General features: G+C 36.4%; 1 protein-coding gene across 2 annotated transcripts in view; it reads right to left on the bottom strand.

The window, feature by feature from the left end:
- The window catches only part of DNAJC15 (DnaJ heat shock protein family (Hsp40) member C15), an 81,920-nt gene that overhangs the window by 33,384 nt on the left and 30,071 nt on the right, over positions 1 to 18,465 (bottom strand). For both annotated transcript variants that reach the window (XR_003547519.1, XM_006166477.3), the window contains exons 2-4: positions 12,864 to 12,915; positions 9,491 to 9,564; positions 530 to 606 (exon numbers count right to left, since the gene is read on the bottom strand). Coding sequence is in view for 1 of the 2 variants with exons in the window: in XM_006166477.3 (XP_006166539.1) it covers positions 530 to 606; positions 9,491 to 9,564; positions 12,864 to 12,915 (203 nt within the window). In the remaining variant the exon portion in view is untranslated. The remainder of the gene's footprint in view (positions 1 to 529; positions 607 to 9,490; positions 9,565 to 12,863; positions 12,916 to 18,465) is intronic.

The raw sequence follows: 18,465 nt of genomic DNA, 5'->3' as shown, positions 1-18,465 counted from the left end.
GGGAAATGAATGCCACATGGCCAACTGTGACTTGAATCCTGACGCTGGCGGTTAGAAAAAGACACCAAGCATGAGTGCATGTGTCCCAAATCCTGATAGGATGAAGAAATGAAGGAAAAAGGAGTGCAGCAAGACCTCACAGAAGAGGGCTTTCTCTGTCTGTGTCTCTCCACCTCTCTCTGTCTTTGGTGAATGCACATATATCCTCAGAAAATAAAATCTAAAAAACTGAGTCCAGAGAAAATTCAATGTCACAAAAAGGGTTATTTTGATGGACTGTCTTAAACTCTGTATTCAAATTAATAGCTCCTTATTAAAGAACAAAGATACATTACACTTTTGCCTGATATTTTGGTGGGGAGTGAGATACTCTCTTAGATTTGAAGTTTTAAAATGTAGAAATTTGATATTTTCTCCTCTGACTCCTGTTCATAATTTTCAATACAAGTATAACTTTACTGTAACATTTTCACCTTTTTCAAGACAAGCTTGACCACAGAACAAAATAATACTTATGCAGCATACCTACCTTACACCTAAAATCAGACTAGCTTCTCGTCTACTCATTTTCTGTTCAAACCCTCCTTTATAGTAGGATGAAAGGCTCTGTACAAGAAAGAAGGAGCAAGAAATAATTAGTTCCATGCATGAGGTGGCATGACCTCAATCCCATCACATAGCTGCAGTAAGAGTAACATATTTTACTAGAAATGTAGGGAGAAAAGCACTAAACAGTGATCATTTTCAAGAAACTCTAACCAAGATAAACACTTAAAAAATAATTGTTTCACATATTAATTTTCTACACTGGGCTATAAATGAAGGAATAAAAGCACTCAGTAGAAGCAAAATGCTTCAACTATTTCTAAGCTCTATAGTACTTTTCTCATTGGATAATCTTGACCAAGTCATGTAATGTTGATTTGGCAGACTTTTTTTTTTTTTTTTTTTTTGTCTACTAGCCAGGATGACAGAAGAAGATAGGGAGGAACTGACAAAGTGGGGATTATGTCACAACAGCAGAGAAGAAGCCAAAAGAGGGTAGAATACTAGACTGAAAGGTCAGTGTGGTTAGAGAGGCATGAATAAGATCAGAGTGGTAATTGGGGCCATGTAAGGTCTTGAAAAGGCCTTATGAAAGGCTTTGTAAGCAATTGAAATAATTTAGGATATTGGAGTAACACAATCTGTCTTGGTTTTGAGAGGATTACTGTAATTGCTGTGCAGAGAACAGACAAGTGCAAGGGTACAAGCAGACCAATTAGGAAGCAAAACAGGAATCCAGGCAAGATATGAGGGTGGTATGGACCAAGGTTAGAATACAGATGGTGAAAAGTGGTCAGGTTCTGGATGTATTTTTTAAAAGAATTATTTTTATTTAACATATCTATCTATCATCTATCTATCTACCTATTTATCATCTATCTTTTAATTTGACCAGAGAGGAGCAGAGTAAGACAGAGAGAAAGTCGGCTATGTGGGAATCCAGCGCCCCCAACCACATGCCACCTGCTGGCCACTGAATGTATTTTAAAAGTAGAACCAAAGTTCTAGACTGAATGTGGAATACGAGAGAGAGAAAGAGAGAACTGAATGTATTTTAAAAGTAGAACCAAAGTTTTAGACTGAATGTGGAATACGAGAGAAAGAGAGGAATAAAAAATGCTGTGGAGGATGCTACTAGGTGGTTCCCAGGTGCCTCTCCCAAAGCAAAGGACCTGCATACACCCAGATGCTGGGGCTGCTGCTGGCAGCTAGCTCTCAACATTCAGCCTCCTTAAGAATTCCTTGCCTAAACAAGGTGAGGCTCAGGCCCTCTTCCCAGGGCAGCCCACACCTAATGACTGGCTGACAGGTGCTAAACATTGCATTCTCTAGGCTTCGGTGATGTCAGTTAGTCTCCTTACCCCAACTCAGGGTAACCAGACTAGGCCATTCTAGCATCAGAGGTCCCTGTGGGACTGGTCTTTATTAAGACTGCACTGCAGCCTGACTTATTCTGCTGTCTGCTTCTCTTCCTTTTGGCTTTTGGGAACATTTCCTAATATAACCCTTTATCTGCTTTGCAGAGAACCCAAACTATGCAAATGATTTTAAGGTTTCTGGCCTAACCCACCTACTTTAAGTCTCATTTAATGACTTAAAGAGTAAGCGATTGTTCATTGTAGGTAGTAGGCATGAGGAGACTGGTTTGTGTAATGTCTACCATATATCTAAGCAGAGGAGAATTCTAATCTAGAGCTAACTTTGAAAGCCATCACTATACAGATAGGATTTAAAGCTATGAGACTGAATGAGATCACCTGAGTGTAGATAAGAAGTCCAAGGACTGAGTCCTAGAGACTAGAACATTTAGTGACCTTCAAATGGAGAGGAATCAGTCTCCCTAAAGGAGGAAAGTAGGAAGAAAGGGAGCAAAAAGTAAGGAAGTTAAAAAAATGGTTTCAAATGTTTCTAATGGGTAAAAAGTGAGCTGAGAACTGACCACTGGGTTGTGCAGAGGAGGTCAAAGACTGACAGCATAAGGGTTTGGGGTGAGAGTCTGATTAGACTGAGTTTAAGAGAGAACAGGAAGAGAAGGGTAACAACTAATTTCAGAATCTCTAAATAAAGAACAATGTATGAACTCAGCTTTTAAAAGGAAAATATACATATATGATGGCACACATGCATGTTTCTAAAACATTAAACTTTGTTTTTGTAAGGAAAAATAAATAAGTCAATGTTTACATAAAATAATACCTGAAAATACATACATCAAAATGTTATTTTTGGTGGTAAGACTATGAACTTCTTTTTAACTTACTAAATTTCAACACTGAACCTATGCCATCTGTACAACTGAAAAAAGAAGAGGCAGCCAAACCATGGTGGCAGTGTAGCAGGGGCACTGTTCTGCATTGCTGGAGGCCACGAGAAGGGTCTGGGTTCACATCCGGGGTCTACATGAACATACTGGGCACGCCTGCCAGAGCACCTGTGATCCTGCGGCTACAGGTTTCGGGGCAGGGTCTTGGTGTGATGACCCTGTCAGAGATGCCTGCCTATCTCTGTTCGTCCCCCTCTCTCATGAAGAAAACACTAGGTCGTCATGAAAGTCAGGGTGTATTTCTCTATGTTTTTCTATGCAAAAATAGCACTGTGACTTTCCCAACAACTCAATAATGAAATAAACTTAAAAAAACAAAACAGTGGAATAAATAAAAGTAACCAAAGAAATGATTAGAGCTTAAAGTATGAGTCCCAGGGAGTGAGATGCAGCCATTTATATAAGCTGATCTCTTTGAACAGCTTGTTATAAATTTCCACTTGGTAATAATTCCTGGCAATTAATTAATTCAACAAACACTTCAACAGCTACTATGTGCCAGGCACTTTTTAAATGAGACAGATCAAGGTCTGTCTTTCATCACATAGATGCTAATCTATCAATGTACCAGTATTGTGTCGAATACGATGCAGCATTCCAAGTTTCAAGTAATTTACAATCTAGTAAGAAAACAAAATAAATGCTTCCCCCACCCCCTACACAAACTTTGAGAGGAGGAAGGGAATCAAATTACTTAAGAATGTACACTCACCTGGAAAAATTTTATATTTTTCTAAACATACATAAAGAGAATATTCAGATAGATAGACACACATAAAGATAGAAACAGGGGACTTAGCAAAGGAGGAGAAGCTGGTTTTAAAATTTCTTTCAAGAGACCAAAATTTGGGGTCCAGCAGGTGGCTTGGTGGTTAGGGATGGATTCCCGCATGGCCGAAGATGGCTCAAGTCCCAGACCTGATGACTTGTTTTCTTGATTTCCCTTTCTCTTGTTCTCTGTCTCTCTCTGGTTGAATTAAAAATAATAATAACAAATGGAATTAATAAAAAAATATTTAAAAAAGAAGAGACTGACCAAATTTTTTACTAGGTATATACCTTACTCCCCAAATAAAAGCTGATTCGTAAATTTAGTTATGGTAAAACAGAAGTATCACCAACTTGATTCACAGTAGTCATTTCTACAGGGCCATGCATACTCATTTTTGTTTTTAAAATCTGCTTAAGACTAATGCGTACAATAAGTCTTTGTTCAGGAAAAAAAATATGCCTGAGTTTTTGTTTACCTTAGAGAGCTCTAAAATTCTGAGTCAGCATAATGAACAAGAAAAATTGATGACATTTCATAAACTATCATTCCCACTATAGTCACGAAGTTCATTAACCCCAAAAGTAGGTATTGTATCTAAGCAATTACTTTGTTTTCAGTTTTGTCCAGGTAGAAAAGGTGTCTCAGAAAAGACTACTTAAAATCTAGTATCTAGGGACCAGCAGTTGGCATAATGGCCATGTCACTGGACTCCCATGTAGTCGACCGCGGTTCACGTCCTCGACCAGGTGGCTTAAACTCATGCCGGGTGCATGTGTGTGTGCCCAAGATCCCGAGGGGGGAATGGAAGGGAAGGGACTGCAGCATGGCCAGCCGCCCTGGAGGGTGATTTCTCGCTTTCTGTCTCTCTGTCTGTCTCTGTCTTTCTGGTGAGCGCACGTGCCCTATAGCAAAAACCTCTCCAAAAGAAAAAAGATCTAGTGTCTGGACTTCATACCTTATAAAACTAAACAAGTAAATCATTTGTACATAAATAATCATCACAACCCTGCTAAGAGAACTAGATCATTTTGAGGACAGAAATTTAATATGTGGGGGTTGCTTACAGAAAAAAGGAAAAAAACGTCTTATGTTTATCAACTATCAAATGTCTGCAGGTTTCTTCAGGGAAAAAAAAAATCATGCTTTTTAAACTTGTATGAAATTCAGGGGCGTGGTGGCGCCCACCCTATGGTAAACTTGTATGAAATTCAAGTTTTATACTGCATCATTTTAAACAGAACAAATCATTACAGTATTTAAATTCACTATGTTTAAGTTAGTACCTACATTATGAGCAGGCACAAAACTGTCAACTCTGTCTCCTCTCACCCCCAATAAAGTGTAATTTAAAGACCCTTTGAAGTTTGTAAATAATATACCAACATTGGATTGCATTAGGATCTACAGACATAGGCAGTACAGAACACTTTTCTAACATTGTGGAGGACCAAAAGAAATGTTGTGATTCATAAAATTGAGATTATTATAAGTAACAAGCATCATCAAATAGATGGAACAGATGGTTATATTTTTCTAATGGGAGTTCCAAGAACAGAAATAGTAGGATTCCACTAGTTTTATTATACTGTTTATTTAAAACACACCCTGGACTTTACATATTATTATTCTGTAACATTCCATTCATAGAGTATACATAAACAACAGAAACAAAAATAATTCCCCTTCTCAAATTAGCATTACGTGCCATAGTGCCATATGTTACCAAAAGAGATACGAAATTACTCAAGTTAAACAAAAGTCTTTATCAGTCAATAGCCTGAAAGACAAAAATCCTCCAATCAGAGAAGACACGTATCATTCTACAGTCTTAAGAGAAGAAATACATCTATCATAAACTATAAGGTTTTACAATAATCTATTTGATTTATAAAGCCACAAAATGATTATTTTAGTATATTTTTTCCATAAACTTCATTTGACCATAAAATAACAGAAAATTATTTTGGAGACCAGAAGATGGCATAATGGTTATGTCACTGGACTCCTACATAGTCAACCATGGTTCAAGGCCTGGACACAGTGGCTTAAAACACATGCTGGGTACATGTGAGTACGTACCCAAAATCCCAAGAGGAGAATGGAGAAGGGATTGCATCATAGCCATCACCCAGGAGGCGATTTCTCACTTTCTGTCTCTGTCTCTGTGTCCTTCTGGTGAGTATACGTACCCTATAGCAAAAATCTCTCTAAAATACATATATATATTCAAATAAAAGAACAAATTTACAGGAAACTAAAAGCTTCAAAAGGTGATTAATGACATAGTTTTTTTCCCCCCCCAAGGAAAATATTAGTGATAATTAGACAATAGCTAAGTTAAAAATATACATAAATACTTTAAAAGGCTAGCAAAATAGCACTGGTTTGGGGGCCAGCCAAGTGGCACAAAGGTTAAGAAAGCTGGATCCCATGTGGCCAACTCTGCAACTTGAGTCCTGGACCTGATGGTTTGAAAACCACACCAGGCACATGCACGTACATGCCCAAAATCCCAAGACGAGACTGAAGGAGAAGAGACTGCGGCATGGCCATCTCCCCTGGAGGGTGATTTCTCACTTTCCCTCTCTTTCTCTGGGGAGCGCCTACACTATAGCAAAAACTTTCTTGCACCTGTCACTTTTGCTCTTAGGCTAAGAAACAGAACCGTATGCCTGCAATGCATTTTACTCTGGGTGGCAGATCCTAGAAGAAGCAAGGAAGGATACCAGTAGATCCCTGGTATTTCTGAATCCAAAAGGCCAGAAATGGTGGGGGGCAGCCATACAAAGGGGTAAACTATACATAGTACTCAACCATTCCTGGACGCTACAGATCCCAAGCCTGCCTCTGGCCTCCTGGCTTTGGAAGACATGCCTCCTGACAAACCCACCATAGTTCACTGTTAACTCTCCTATTCAGTTAAGCCATTGAAACAAGCCAGCTACACTGCTGAGGAAAGCTAAGAATATTGCTTAATCAATTTAGTAATAAATATAAACCAACAACCAAGGATCACCAGACATCTGAAAAACTCAGTATCGTGGCAGAAAAGTGGTTCAAGTCCTATACCTGGATGCTTGCTTTATCACTTTCTTTTTCTGTCTCTACCTGGTAAGTGTACATGCCCTATACCAAATTAAAAATAATAATTATGAATAAAAGTAAATAAATAATTGTTTTTAAAAAGTACTGAAAAGAGAACCCAATGGAACTTTTGCCTTAGACATTCTTTGAATCACAGAGATTTAGCTCCTATATTTTTAGTAGCTCTGTTTAGTTCAACAGTAATATTTATAAAATCAAAGTACAGTAAACAGTTTGACATTTGCTTTTCATTAATGTCAAGAAAAAATATGTATGTATTACATTTCTTGGTTTCCCTGGGATGAAGGATTTATGAATAATTGCTTTAAAAACTCCTATTTTCACCAAGGTATAATTGTAATGATGATGATGACAACAATTAATATATCTAAAATGTTTCATTACAAACTGAAATAGTTGTATTGATACTTTGTGAAAAACACGAACCATAATGGCCCCACTGTGGTAGTGTGCACAGTTAACACTGCTACACAGGAGGCCTGGGTTTGATTCTGTGACCGCCCTACAAGCCAGGCACAGGTGTACACCTGTAATCCCTGCTTCTCAAAAGGTTGAGGCAGGGGGGAACCAAAAGTTAGCGTAATGGCCATGTCGCTGAACTCCCACATAGTCGACCACAGTTTGCGTCCCGGACGAGCGCACGCCCCCAATAGCAAAAAAAAAAAAAAAAAAAAACCTTTCCAAAAAACAAAAAAAAGGTTGAGACAGGAGGCTGAAACAGGAAGACTCTGTCTTACAGGAAAAAAAGGGGAGGACAGACTTATCAAAAGGCACATTTCCCCTCTTGAGGCCCATAAAACAGAAGGAAAGGGAGCTATGTACTTCATTTCCCTCTCCTTAAGAAATGCACGTTCCAGGCAAAGTGTATCCATTACGATCTCTTGACCAACTTTGTCTTATCTGTGAGGCTCTACGAAACAGTGAAAATTTCCTCACTTTCTTGCTCTCTCTTCCTTTGCAAAGTTAAATAATGTAGTCCTACAAAGCTTAGAAGTATTCTATTTATGGTGTACATATATCTACTGAGAATTCTAACAGAAGAGCAACGATTTCTGAAATTCTCTCCATATATTATTTATAAACATAGAGAAAGCCATAAATAACATTCATTTAAAGAACTATATCACTGTGTCTATTACTATTACTCTATTTCAAACCACCACCATCAATCACTTGGACTATCTAGACATCCTTTTAACTGGTTTCACAGCTTCCACTCTGGCTCCCTCTAGTCTGCACTCTAAGGAACAGGCAGAATGACCTAAAATGCCAATCACATTGCCCCCCTGCTCAAAAACCTCCCACAGACTTCCCATCATACTTAAAGTAAAATTTGAATCTTCTTCATAGTCTATGAGGCTCTAAAGGATTGGGGCCCAAGCTATTACTATTCTCCTTATAGATTCCATTGGAGTTACTCTTGCTAGGCTGATTCCTACACTAGGACCACTGGAGTGTTCAACTCTTTCTTCTGATGCTCATATGGCCTGCTCACTCAACTTTTCAGAGAAGTCTTACCTGACCTATCTTATATAAAAGATTCCTCTCTGATTTTAATATTTAACTTCTTACCCTGATTTGGTTTTCTTGAAAACATTCACACTTACAGAAAAAATATATTTTAACACATTTATTCATTTGTTTATCATATGCCTCTACAAAAATATAAACTTCTAGATGGAAGTATCTTTGTTTGGTATATGACTATATCCTACTACTTACAATAATATCTGGCATGTAGTAGGTGTTCAATAAATATTTAGTGAATAAATGTTGAATACCTACCAATGCTTTAACCAATTGAAACGTAAATAGGAAAACAGAAAATAAACATGTGCTCCCTCTAATCATAGATACGTATTTAGAGGAAGGCAAAATCACTCGCAGTTCTTTTGAACCTGGCTTTAATTATCTGTCAGTATGTCATCTTTTGAAAATGTTGCCAGTATTCATGGCTAACTAAGCCTCACAAGCCTATAATGCCTTTGCTGAAACAAGCCATTCATTCTCAAATTGCTGCAAACCAAGCTGATCTTTCCCAGATCTGCTTCTATTTCCCAGAAGTCAATGGTTATACAGCAGTGCTTCCGTGAGTTTTCTTTGTAGTGTCTTCAGTGGTCACAAACCACATTTCATACTGTAGCTTTTAAGATACTATCATTCATTCTTCTCTTATATTTAGCTCACCAGACTAGTTATAATGCTAGTAGATGAACATACAAATACTGTGTAGGATTTCATGGTTGAAATCTTATAATTTTATGTTTTAGATGGGCAGGTATGGTGATACAAGGGGACAAGTTTCAAATTTCAAGATGAAATAAAATGCTTTTTTAAGCCCCATCTGGATAGGGATCTGGTCTGTTCTGTTTTACTAGATATCCCTAGTTCTTGGCACAGGATTTAGTACAAAGTGAGTAACTCCCCAAATGTTTATTGAATAAATGAACAGTAATGAAGCAGGGAAAATAACTTACTTCAAAGTTAATGTAATACTTCTAAACATAGCATAATAATTAGATGTCAAAACCTGGAAAAGGTCAGATACTAAAAATAAAAATTACCAAGAAATTTAACAAAAACTAAATCAATAAATTAGACAAACTCACTGATGATATAATGAAAGAAATAAACTTCTATAAGCATTGAAAAATCCAAGACATTTTCTGAGTTACTTTCATATATGGCATACAAGCCAATATAAGACGTGTCTTTTGTTTTCTAACAAAAGACATTTAACTTACAGGAGTAGTAAACTTCTTTGCAGTTTCTGTGATGACGTGTTCTAGAGGCTTCCAGACCTGAAATGCATAGCGACCTAAATAGTAAAAAAAAAAAAAAGCAAATAAATTTTCTATAATCAATCAATAGTTTTTAAAGTACTTATCATTTATTGACAGTCTAAATTTATTTGAATAAATATTTCAAAATTTGACAGAAAGATAGTCATTTTTTTTTTTTAATTTCTAACTTAGTGAATGGAGTAAGTTAACAGCATATCAAATTTGGGACCAGCAGATAACATAATGGTTACTTCACTAGACTCCCACATAGTCGACCGCAGTTCCAATCCTGGACCAGGGCTTAAAACTCACACCGAATGCATGTGTGTGTGCCCAGAATCCCAAGAGGAGAACAGAGGAGAAGGGATTGCAGCACAGCCATCCCCTGGTGGGTGGGAGTGACTTCTGTCTGTCTCTCTCGGTCTCTCTGGCAAGTGCACATGCCCTATAGCAAAATCTCTCTTAAAAAAAAAAAAAAAAAGAGAGAGAAAAATAGCATATCAAATTATTAAACTTACGAAGTTCGAGCTCATGACTATAATATGGTGTTATAGATCACAAAAAAACAACCTTAGTACTATTCCTACAAGTTAAGAGATCCTTTTATGGATAAAAACATACTTATAATAATAAAATGATTAATGATATTGCTTTTCACAATAATAATATGAAAATGAGATATTGAGAAAAATGAGATATAGAGAAAACTAATATTATTTATGACATACGAGTGATTTTAATGGAGTTAATTTCTAAAATAAAGCTATGTACATAATATTACCAAGGAGGTAAGTTTCAATTTTTCTCACTGAGAATAGCTACTCTCTCGAAATAAAGCTATGTACATAATATTACCAAGGAAGTTAAGTTTTAATTTTTCTCACTGAGAATAGCTACTCTCTCAAATAAGATATTTTATTTTAGATTTTTCCTTACTTAGGCATCCTACTAATCAAAACTGCCCTTAGTCTTGACACTGAAGAATGAATAGCAAAACAGGTCCTAAATTATTTTGAGGGCATAGAATATTAATCAAATATTATCTGATTAATTTGCTTTTTGCAAACTAATCAGAATGTGTGTCCTCTACTAGTGTCTCTTTCTCCAAAAGCCTTGTTAGAAAACCAACATATAGCACTCTGGAATTTAATTTCTACACATATTTTCAAATCAAAAGTTCCACTGGGAAAACTGAACTACCTAGACCATTTAGAAAAACTTTATCTGCCTAAATACACTATTATTCCTGCATTCAATGAGAGGCACAATGCTAGGAATGTGAAATGTGAAGCTGCCAATCTAAGACACAACAAACTCTTGAGATCCAAGAGAACATAAAATAAAGGGAAATTAAATGAGGCTGACTTTCTCATTTGAATAAATTTCTTATCACATAGATATCGTCCATTTGATTCCCTATCAGCTTTTAAATGACCTCAGAATTCTTCATAACTACAATCAGACACAAGGACTGACTTCCTGTCTCAGTGAAAAAGCAGTTAAAAGCTTCCGAGAGGATATCTGGAGATTCACTTTAACCATAAACCAGAAGATCTGGTTCCAGCAAGTCTAAGTGTACTTTCTCCAAAATACTGTTACTCAGCTACACTTGGCTCTGGAAGAGATCTGTTATTTAATATTCTAGTTAGTGGTATAAATTTGGCAACAGTAGAGTCTACATAGAATACAAACATCAATTTTTGTCATTTTAGAAAGAAGACCCTAGGAAAAAAATAACATCTTTCTCAAATTTCTAATTAATCTCTTTCATTCGAATCTGTAACCACTATGCCTATTCTAGTATAATAATTAACAGTAAAATTGTTTCATGTTTCCGGCAAGTTTGTCACACTTGAGACAGGATATTCTTCTCATGAAACTTCAGAAATCAGTCAACTACATTTATAAAACTGAGACAGAAGACACTGAAGGCAAAAAGATCGAAAGAATCTGAATGACTGATCTCAGTGATTTTAAAGTTCTGATTGTTAAAGTACTTTAAATATGAATTGTTTGACAATTAAGAACCAAACCAAACAAAATCTCTTACTTTTCATGTTTCTATTGGATTTTACAGAACTCCATATAACAACAATGGGGTATATGTTTCTCCTAAAAAGATCCAATGAACAAGATCAAGTCCATACAATTAGAAACACAAATGCTAAAACAAAAAAGTAAATCTCAATAAGAGAACACCTTCAGATTAACACGTAATTAGGGAACAGGTATGCAGTTTAAAAGTACAGGTTAATGACTGAATCAGCTAAGCAATTACACTTTAGACCTTTATAACTATTCATTCTCAAAAGGCAACTTTGTCAGTAGAAGTTCTCCTGGATTTATCAAAGAAATTACACCAATAAGTTAAAAGTAGAATAAATACACACAGGGAACAGTTATGTTCATTAGAAAGAACTGACAGTTTGAAATGTATAAATCTGGGACCAGCATTTGGAGTAATGGCTATGTCCCTGAACTCCCATGTAGTCGAACGCGGTTTGAATCCCGGACCCAGTGGCTTAAAGATGCCAGGTATGTGTGTGCAGCCAGGATCCTGAGAGGAGAATGGAGGAGAAGGGATTTCAGCGTGGCCATCTCCCCTAGGGGTTGATTTCTCGCTTTCTGTCTCTGTAGCAGAGAGTGCATGCACCCTATAGCAAAATTCTCTCAAAATTTTTTTTTTTAAAAAAGAAAGAAATGTATAAACCTATCTGCAAGAAAAAAAAATTGGAGAATAAAGAAACCCTATATTACTTATATTGTTTCATAATAAAGATTTCTTTTTATATTATAGTATGTTATACCTCAAACTGAAAAAAATGCCAAGAAGATCAACTATTATTAGGACTCGTTTTCCTAGCTTTTATATCATTAATTTTCTTCACTTAGTTTATTTAGATTTTGCTATACTGACAAATATTCAGTAACTATAAATGATGGAAAGGATGAGAAATGTATAATGTCTGGAAATCAAAGACCTCGGAACACTAAGGGTCTTCTCATAAGTCACTATAAAAGCTACCTGGGGGTACCAGCAGTTAGCGTAATGGCTATGTCGTTGGACTCCCACGTAGTCGATCGCAGTTCGAGTCCCGGATCTGGTGGCTTAAACTCACTCTGGGCGCGTGTGCGTGCGTGCCCAAGATCCCAAGAGGAGACTGGAGGAGAAGGGATTGCGGCGTGGCCATCCCCCCCGGGGGGGTGATTTCTCACTTTCTGTCTCTCTGTCTCTCTCTGTCTGGTGAGCGCACATGCCCTATAGCAAAAACCTCTTCAAAAAAAGAAAAAAAACTACTTGGAAATATTAATAGGTATTCTTTATTTATCTTACCTGCAAATGCAAGAGCTGCAACACCCAGTCCTACTGCTATCAAACTCCGCGCCTACAGAGACAAAATATATTATCACTTACAGTGTCATGCACTGTGTTGTAAAAGAAAATCATTTTCAATAATGAGAATAATTATGCTAAATACTACATTTTCTTTGAGCTCTACTATGAAGAGTAAAAAATTTTAAAGATCTGTAATATCTGTAGCATTTTATATGCTGTTCATTGTGTCAGCTAATTTTCAGTGAACTGTAATAAAGTAATTCCAGATTTTCATTTAAGTTCCCTATATTTGAATTCCTTCTAACCAAAAGCTTTTATATTACCTATTGTTAAAATATTTTCTATAGACTATTCTTAGTAGTAGGTTTAATATAGTTAACTTCTATAAACGTGAAAGCCATATATTTCATCTTCCCTATTTTACATAAATTTGCTTGTTCAATGGCATTTGTGATACTTAATTTCATAAAACGTTACATTCATGTTCAGGAAAAAAGTCAAGATTCCAAAAATTAGTCAAAATAATAAATATTTAAAAGTTAGTTCATTTCTAGCCTCTAGACCAGTGTAAAATTTATAAAATAAAAGCCAATAATTTAGATTGCCAGAATCTAAAGTGATACGCTGATTCTGATAAAAATCTATTTTAAAATGGTAATAGAGTCATATTATTCTATCTCAGGAAAATATTTAAGTTGCAACAAAAAAAGATTTATGTGGCAGAGAATTAACAGTTGTTCTACAATATTTATTCTCCTTTTCTTTTATAGGATCAGAAATTCCAATTCTTAGCCAGACATGTATTTCTGGTTCTGTTAACCAAGTGTTGGTACAGGATATAAACAGAGTGGTGTGTGCAACTTGTGAGAAGTCCTTCAGGGGCTGGGGGTAAGGTCCTATTCCTTTTCTACTAGCCCTGACTGAGGGCTGAAATGCATATATTAAACATAGAGCACCCTCTGCCCTTTTGGATAAATGAAGAGCAATGATAAAAGGAGACTGTGTTCTGGATGATCATGGCATTGCCTTTGCAACCTTGGGCTGCCTCTGCTTACCTAAGATAAAAATCAAAGTTCCGTCTTTTTAATTTACTACACTTCCAGTGTTAGGCACTTCAAATTCTGATGGTACAGAATTAAGAAGTGAAAACACAGAAGTATTTTCATCTGATTAGTGGTGAGAGAGGTGAATCCTTAAGACTTTTTAGCAAAGACTTAAAAAACTAGAATAATCTCACTAGGGAACAGAATGATATATTCCACATTGGTGCAAACGTAGTAAGATGGAGGCAGAGACTGAAAGAATGCTAAAACCAAAAAGCTAGGCAGACATCAGCCTTCACATTCTGTAAGGAAGTACACACCCAGTCTTAGGAAATCAAAGGCCCAAATTTTAGAAGGATAACTCTAAAAAGAGATATATCAGGTCAGAAAGGTGAGCTGCATGACAGGGCCCTAACCTTAATATCCAATAATTCTCTCTAAGAAATCTAGAGCTATTCATAGACAAGATGAAGAAGGTCCTTTTGGGCCTCTCTTCATTTCCAGTTCTAAGGCGTACATTTTTCACCAAGTAATAATTCTCAGAAAATTTCAGTAAAGGAAAATCCATTCCCAGACATCTAGAGCTATCTGCGCAACAAGTCTTCGTGGTTGCCTTCTTTCAGACTATCTTGCTTTAATTATTCCTGAACAGAAGTAAAGTAAAAATTTATTTAAAGATGTTTTGGGGGCAAGCCCAATAGCCTAGTAGCTTAAGGGAGCCAGATTCCACATGACCAACCATGGTTCACATCCTCCTCAAGCAATTTAAAACATAATAAACACATGTGTATGAGTGTCCCAAATCAGAACTGGATAGATAAATGGAGAGGGGACTGTGCCCCACTGAGGAGTGCTCACACACTCGCTCTCTCTTTTTATGTCTATATATATATATAATAGATACCTGGCAAGCATACATGCCCTCTTGCAATTAAAGACAGGAAAGAAGATGCTCTGTTTAGATTGATCTTTGTCATTTTCTAGAGCTTCTCCGATACTTTGAGCTTTCCAGTTTATCCTCCATAGATTTACTTTAAGGATCTTTAGTCCAATCAAACTACTCAACTATTTTATGTGTAAATTATATTTCCTCCCCTTAAAACTATTTTTCTGTCTGATTAAAAACATTCATCTTTGCCTAACCAAATCCTTTTTTTTTTTTGTACAGGGTCTCTAGAGCTAGCATATTCTTCTACCTCAGTCTCCTAGCTAGAACCAACCACCACACTCTACTCTTTTTCAAATACAATCTCACATTGTCCAGCCAACCTTGAGCTTGTGATCTCCTGCCTTAGTATTCCTGAGTTGCTGGGATTACAGGTGTATGTCACAGAGCTCAGTCTTTAGGCTGGACTAGAACTGGGCCTCCTCCATGATCCCAGCCTGCACAGTGTGCAGTAAGTGCTGCCCTACCTAAGCCATTTGTTTTTCCTACCTACTCTTAATACCTCAGCTTGTGTCTGCCACAGAATGGCAGGTGTCACTTACAAAACATAACAAAGGGGGAATATCCAAATATACACATAGAATCCCTCCAAATTAATCATGAAAAGACAATAGAAAATAGAAAAATGGGCAAGACTAGGTCAGTGACTTCATAAAAAGAAAAAAATTATTAATAATAATAAACATGAAAAAGTACTCCACTTCAAGAGTAACTAGTAAATACTAACGACAAGATGATTCAAAAATATTAACCTTAGAATATAAAGATCCGTGGCCTTTGTGGAACTTGTCTACTGATGCATCCCAAGCACCTACCAGTAGGATCTACACCTTATATGGTAGGATTATTGCTAGGATAGAATGTATGCATATATGTAAAGGATTTAGTACAGTGGTTTGGAATACAAAAAAGTCAGTAAATATGCACTGCAACTAGCTACTACTGAATACAAATGATATAACAGAAGTATGAACAAATTCATTTAACCCTTAAACTTGTCTGAGTGAGAGACAATAGAGAAAAGTGGTTTTGGGGGTAGGCCCTAGAAGATGAACTGGTCTTCCTCCGACATTTCACATCCTGAAAAATCATATTTGAACAATATAGGGGCCAGCCATGGCCTGATGATTATGAGAGCTGGATCCCACATAGCTGTTCTGAACCTAGCAGCTTGAAAAGCATGGTGGGCATGTGTGTGTGCATGCTCAAAATCCTGAAAAGATTTTGTTTTCTCTCTCCCCCTCTCTCTATCTCTCTCTCATGAGCACAAGGGCCCACTAACATATATACGCTCACCCACACATGAGTTCTTTATGGGAATTAAAATTCCTTATCGTAGGAGGTTGTATCTGAATTCCTCTTTAGCTATATTTTAATTAATTCGATATTAAAATAATTTATTCTTTCAGATATAAACACTGATAGCAAATAAAAATATATTTGGAAGCTGAAGTCAACTTGGAATTTCAAAAAAAAAGAAAAAAAAATCCCATCTTATACAACCAGATTTTGTATTCTAAAATAAGGATAGAAGTCCTTCTCAAGATACATTAATAATTAAGTTAAAACTTTAATTGGTCCAGAATATAATTTGTTTCCTAGAAAAAAATATTTATCTACTATGTACTATTTTTTTCATTCACTAAAAAGCCATTGATATTTCTTTTCAGGCATAAATTTAATGAGCTGTAAAACAATAACTTCCCAAACACTCCACTTATGTGAATGACCCAAACAGAGAAAAGAAACAAATTAATTTCAATGTAGAAAACAGAAAGTCTGAGAGTCAATCTGAAGTCTGAGCAAGTAGCTAATGCAGAACTTCTGACCATTATATTATCTTTATTTGACCTTGATTTTTTAAAAAAAAATCAAACTAACATCTAAAATACAGTAGGACTTCTGAATAGTCCCTGGTTCATTTGCTATAACTGTATAAATATCAGAGAATCCCATCAACATGTTCTCTGTTTCACTGTTGCTGAAAACAATTTACATATGCTTGATCACATTAAATTAAATTTGACCTAAGCATCCCTCATACTGGAGTCCTTAACAAACTGCAGCCTAACAGTACCAGAATTAAATGAAAGCCTAACTTTAAGAGTATGTAGCTGGGTCTCAGCCAATCACAGTAGTGCAGCTTTAATCAATCACAGGTGCCCAACTGATCAGACCACGGTTAAGGAATCAAGGTGTGTCTGTACTTTACTTCCATTTTCCGCCCATAATGCTGCCTGATCACTTTGCAGGCTGGCGTTCTCTGAACTTGACCTGGTTTTGAGGGCTGTTGAATTTGTAATTGTTCTTTGCTAAAACTCAGCTAAATTTAATTTGTGTAAAGTTTTTCTTTTAACAATCACTACGCTATTTCTCATTTACTTACACTTCAATATCTTATCCTTGGGCTATGAGGATCTGTTTTATTCTTTTATATATGTAACACCATTATTTGATCCAGTTGCAAGCATGAAGATGTACTTCAATTTTTACTTTGAATGTTTTTTAAACAATGATGCTTTAAAACTAAATTGCCAGTAACAGAACGAGAAAAACGACATTGAAAAGACAATATAGAAGCAAAATGGTGAATCAAACATAGTGATAGTACCACAAGTACAGTCATTTTCTGTCAACTAGGCAATAACCAGGTTAAATGTCTAAAATTGTTCATGCAATTAGATAGACATCATAGTACATCTGTGACTGTTAGGGAGATTTAAAAAAATATTGCTATTTCTTTGACTCAGGAAAATGAGGATATGTGCTGAAAATAAAAGAAATTGGGTAGTGTGATTTAAAAAGGAAAGGCAGGTATATTCTTAACACTGCCATAAAGTATTATAAATATGTAAGAGGCAGTAGATGGTAAATGTGAACGCCACATAAGAACTATTTTTTTTTTTCCTAAATATCCACAAAGCTGCCTTGGACAAGTTTTAATTCTGAAACAGTTTATTTGAAAATTCAGATATATGTGGTTTGGAAAGGTAACTAACATTTTTAAAAAAAAAGAGAGAGAGAGAGAGAGATTTTTGCTATAGGACGTGTGTGCTTGCCAAAAAGACAGAGAGAGACAGAGAGACAGAAAGCAAGAAATCACCCCCCAGGCAGGATGGCCACACCACAATTGCTTCTCCTCCATTCTCATTTCGGAAGTCTGGGCATGCACATCCAGCGTGAGTTTTAAGCTGCCAGGACTTGAACTGTGTGTGGTTAACTACATGGGAGCCCAGGGCCGTAACTATTATACCATCTGCTGATGCCAGTAGCTAACATTTTCTAGCTCTGCAAAAGACCTAAATAAATTCTTGGATACATTTGTTGTTGTTGTGGTTAGGCTAGCACATACTTCTACTTGTAGAATGAGCTGATCTTTTTATAAATATGAGCACATATATGCCCGAAAACTAATTCAATTACAAATTTTACCAAATAATTCTCTTATTACTTATGCCAACTTTAGAAATTCAGTCTTTAGAGACCAGCAGTAGGCTATGTCGCTGGCCTCCCACATGGTCAACCGCGGTTCGGGTCCTGGACCAGATGGCTTAAACTCACGCTAGGCGTGTGTGTGTGTGTGTGTGTGTGTGTGTGTGTGTGCGGGCGG

The sequence above is a fragment of the Tupaia chinensis genome, unplaced genomic scaffold (assembly GCF_000334495.1).
Source record: "Tupaia chinensis unplaced genomic scaffold, TupChi_1.0 Scaffold144262_1, whole genome shotgun sequence".
Lineage (NCBI taxonomy): Eukaryota > Metazoa > Chordata > Mammalia > Scandentia > Tupaiidae > Tupaia > Tupaia belangeri.
The sequence above is the reverse complement of the archived record's forward strand: the minus strand, read 5'-3'. Positions and strand labels throughout refer to the sequence as shown.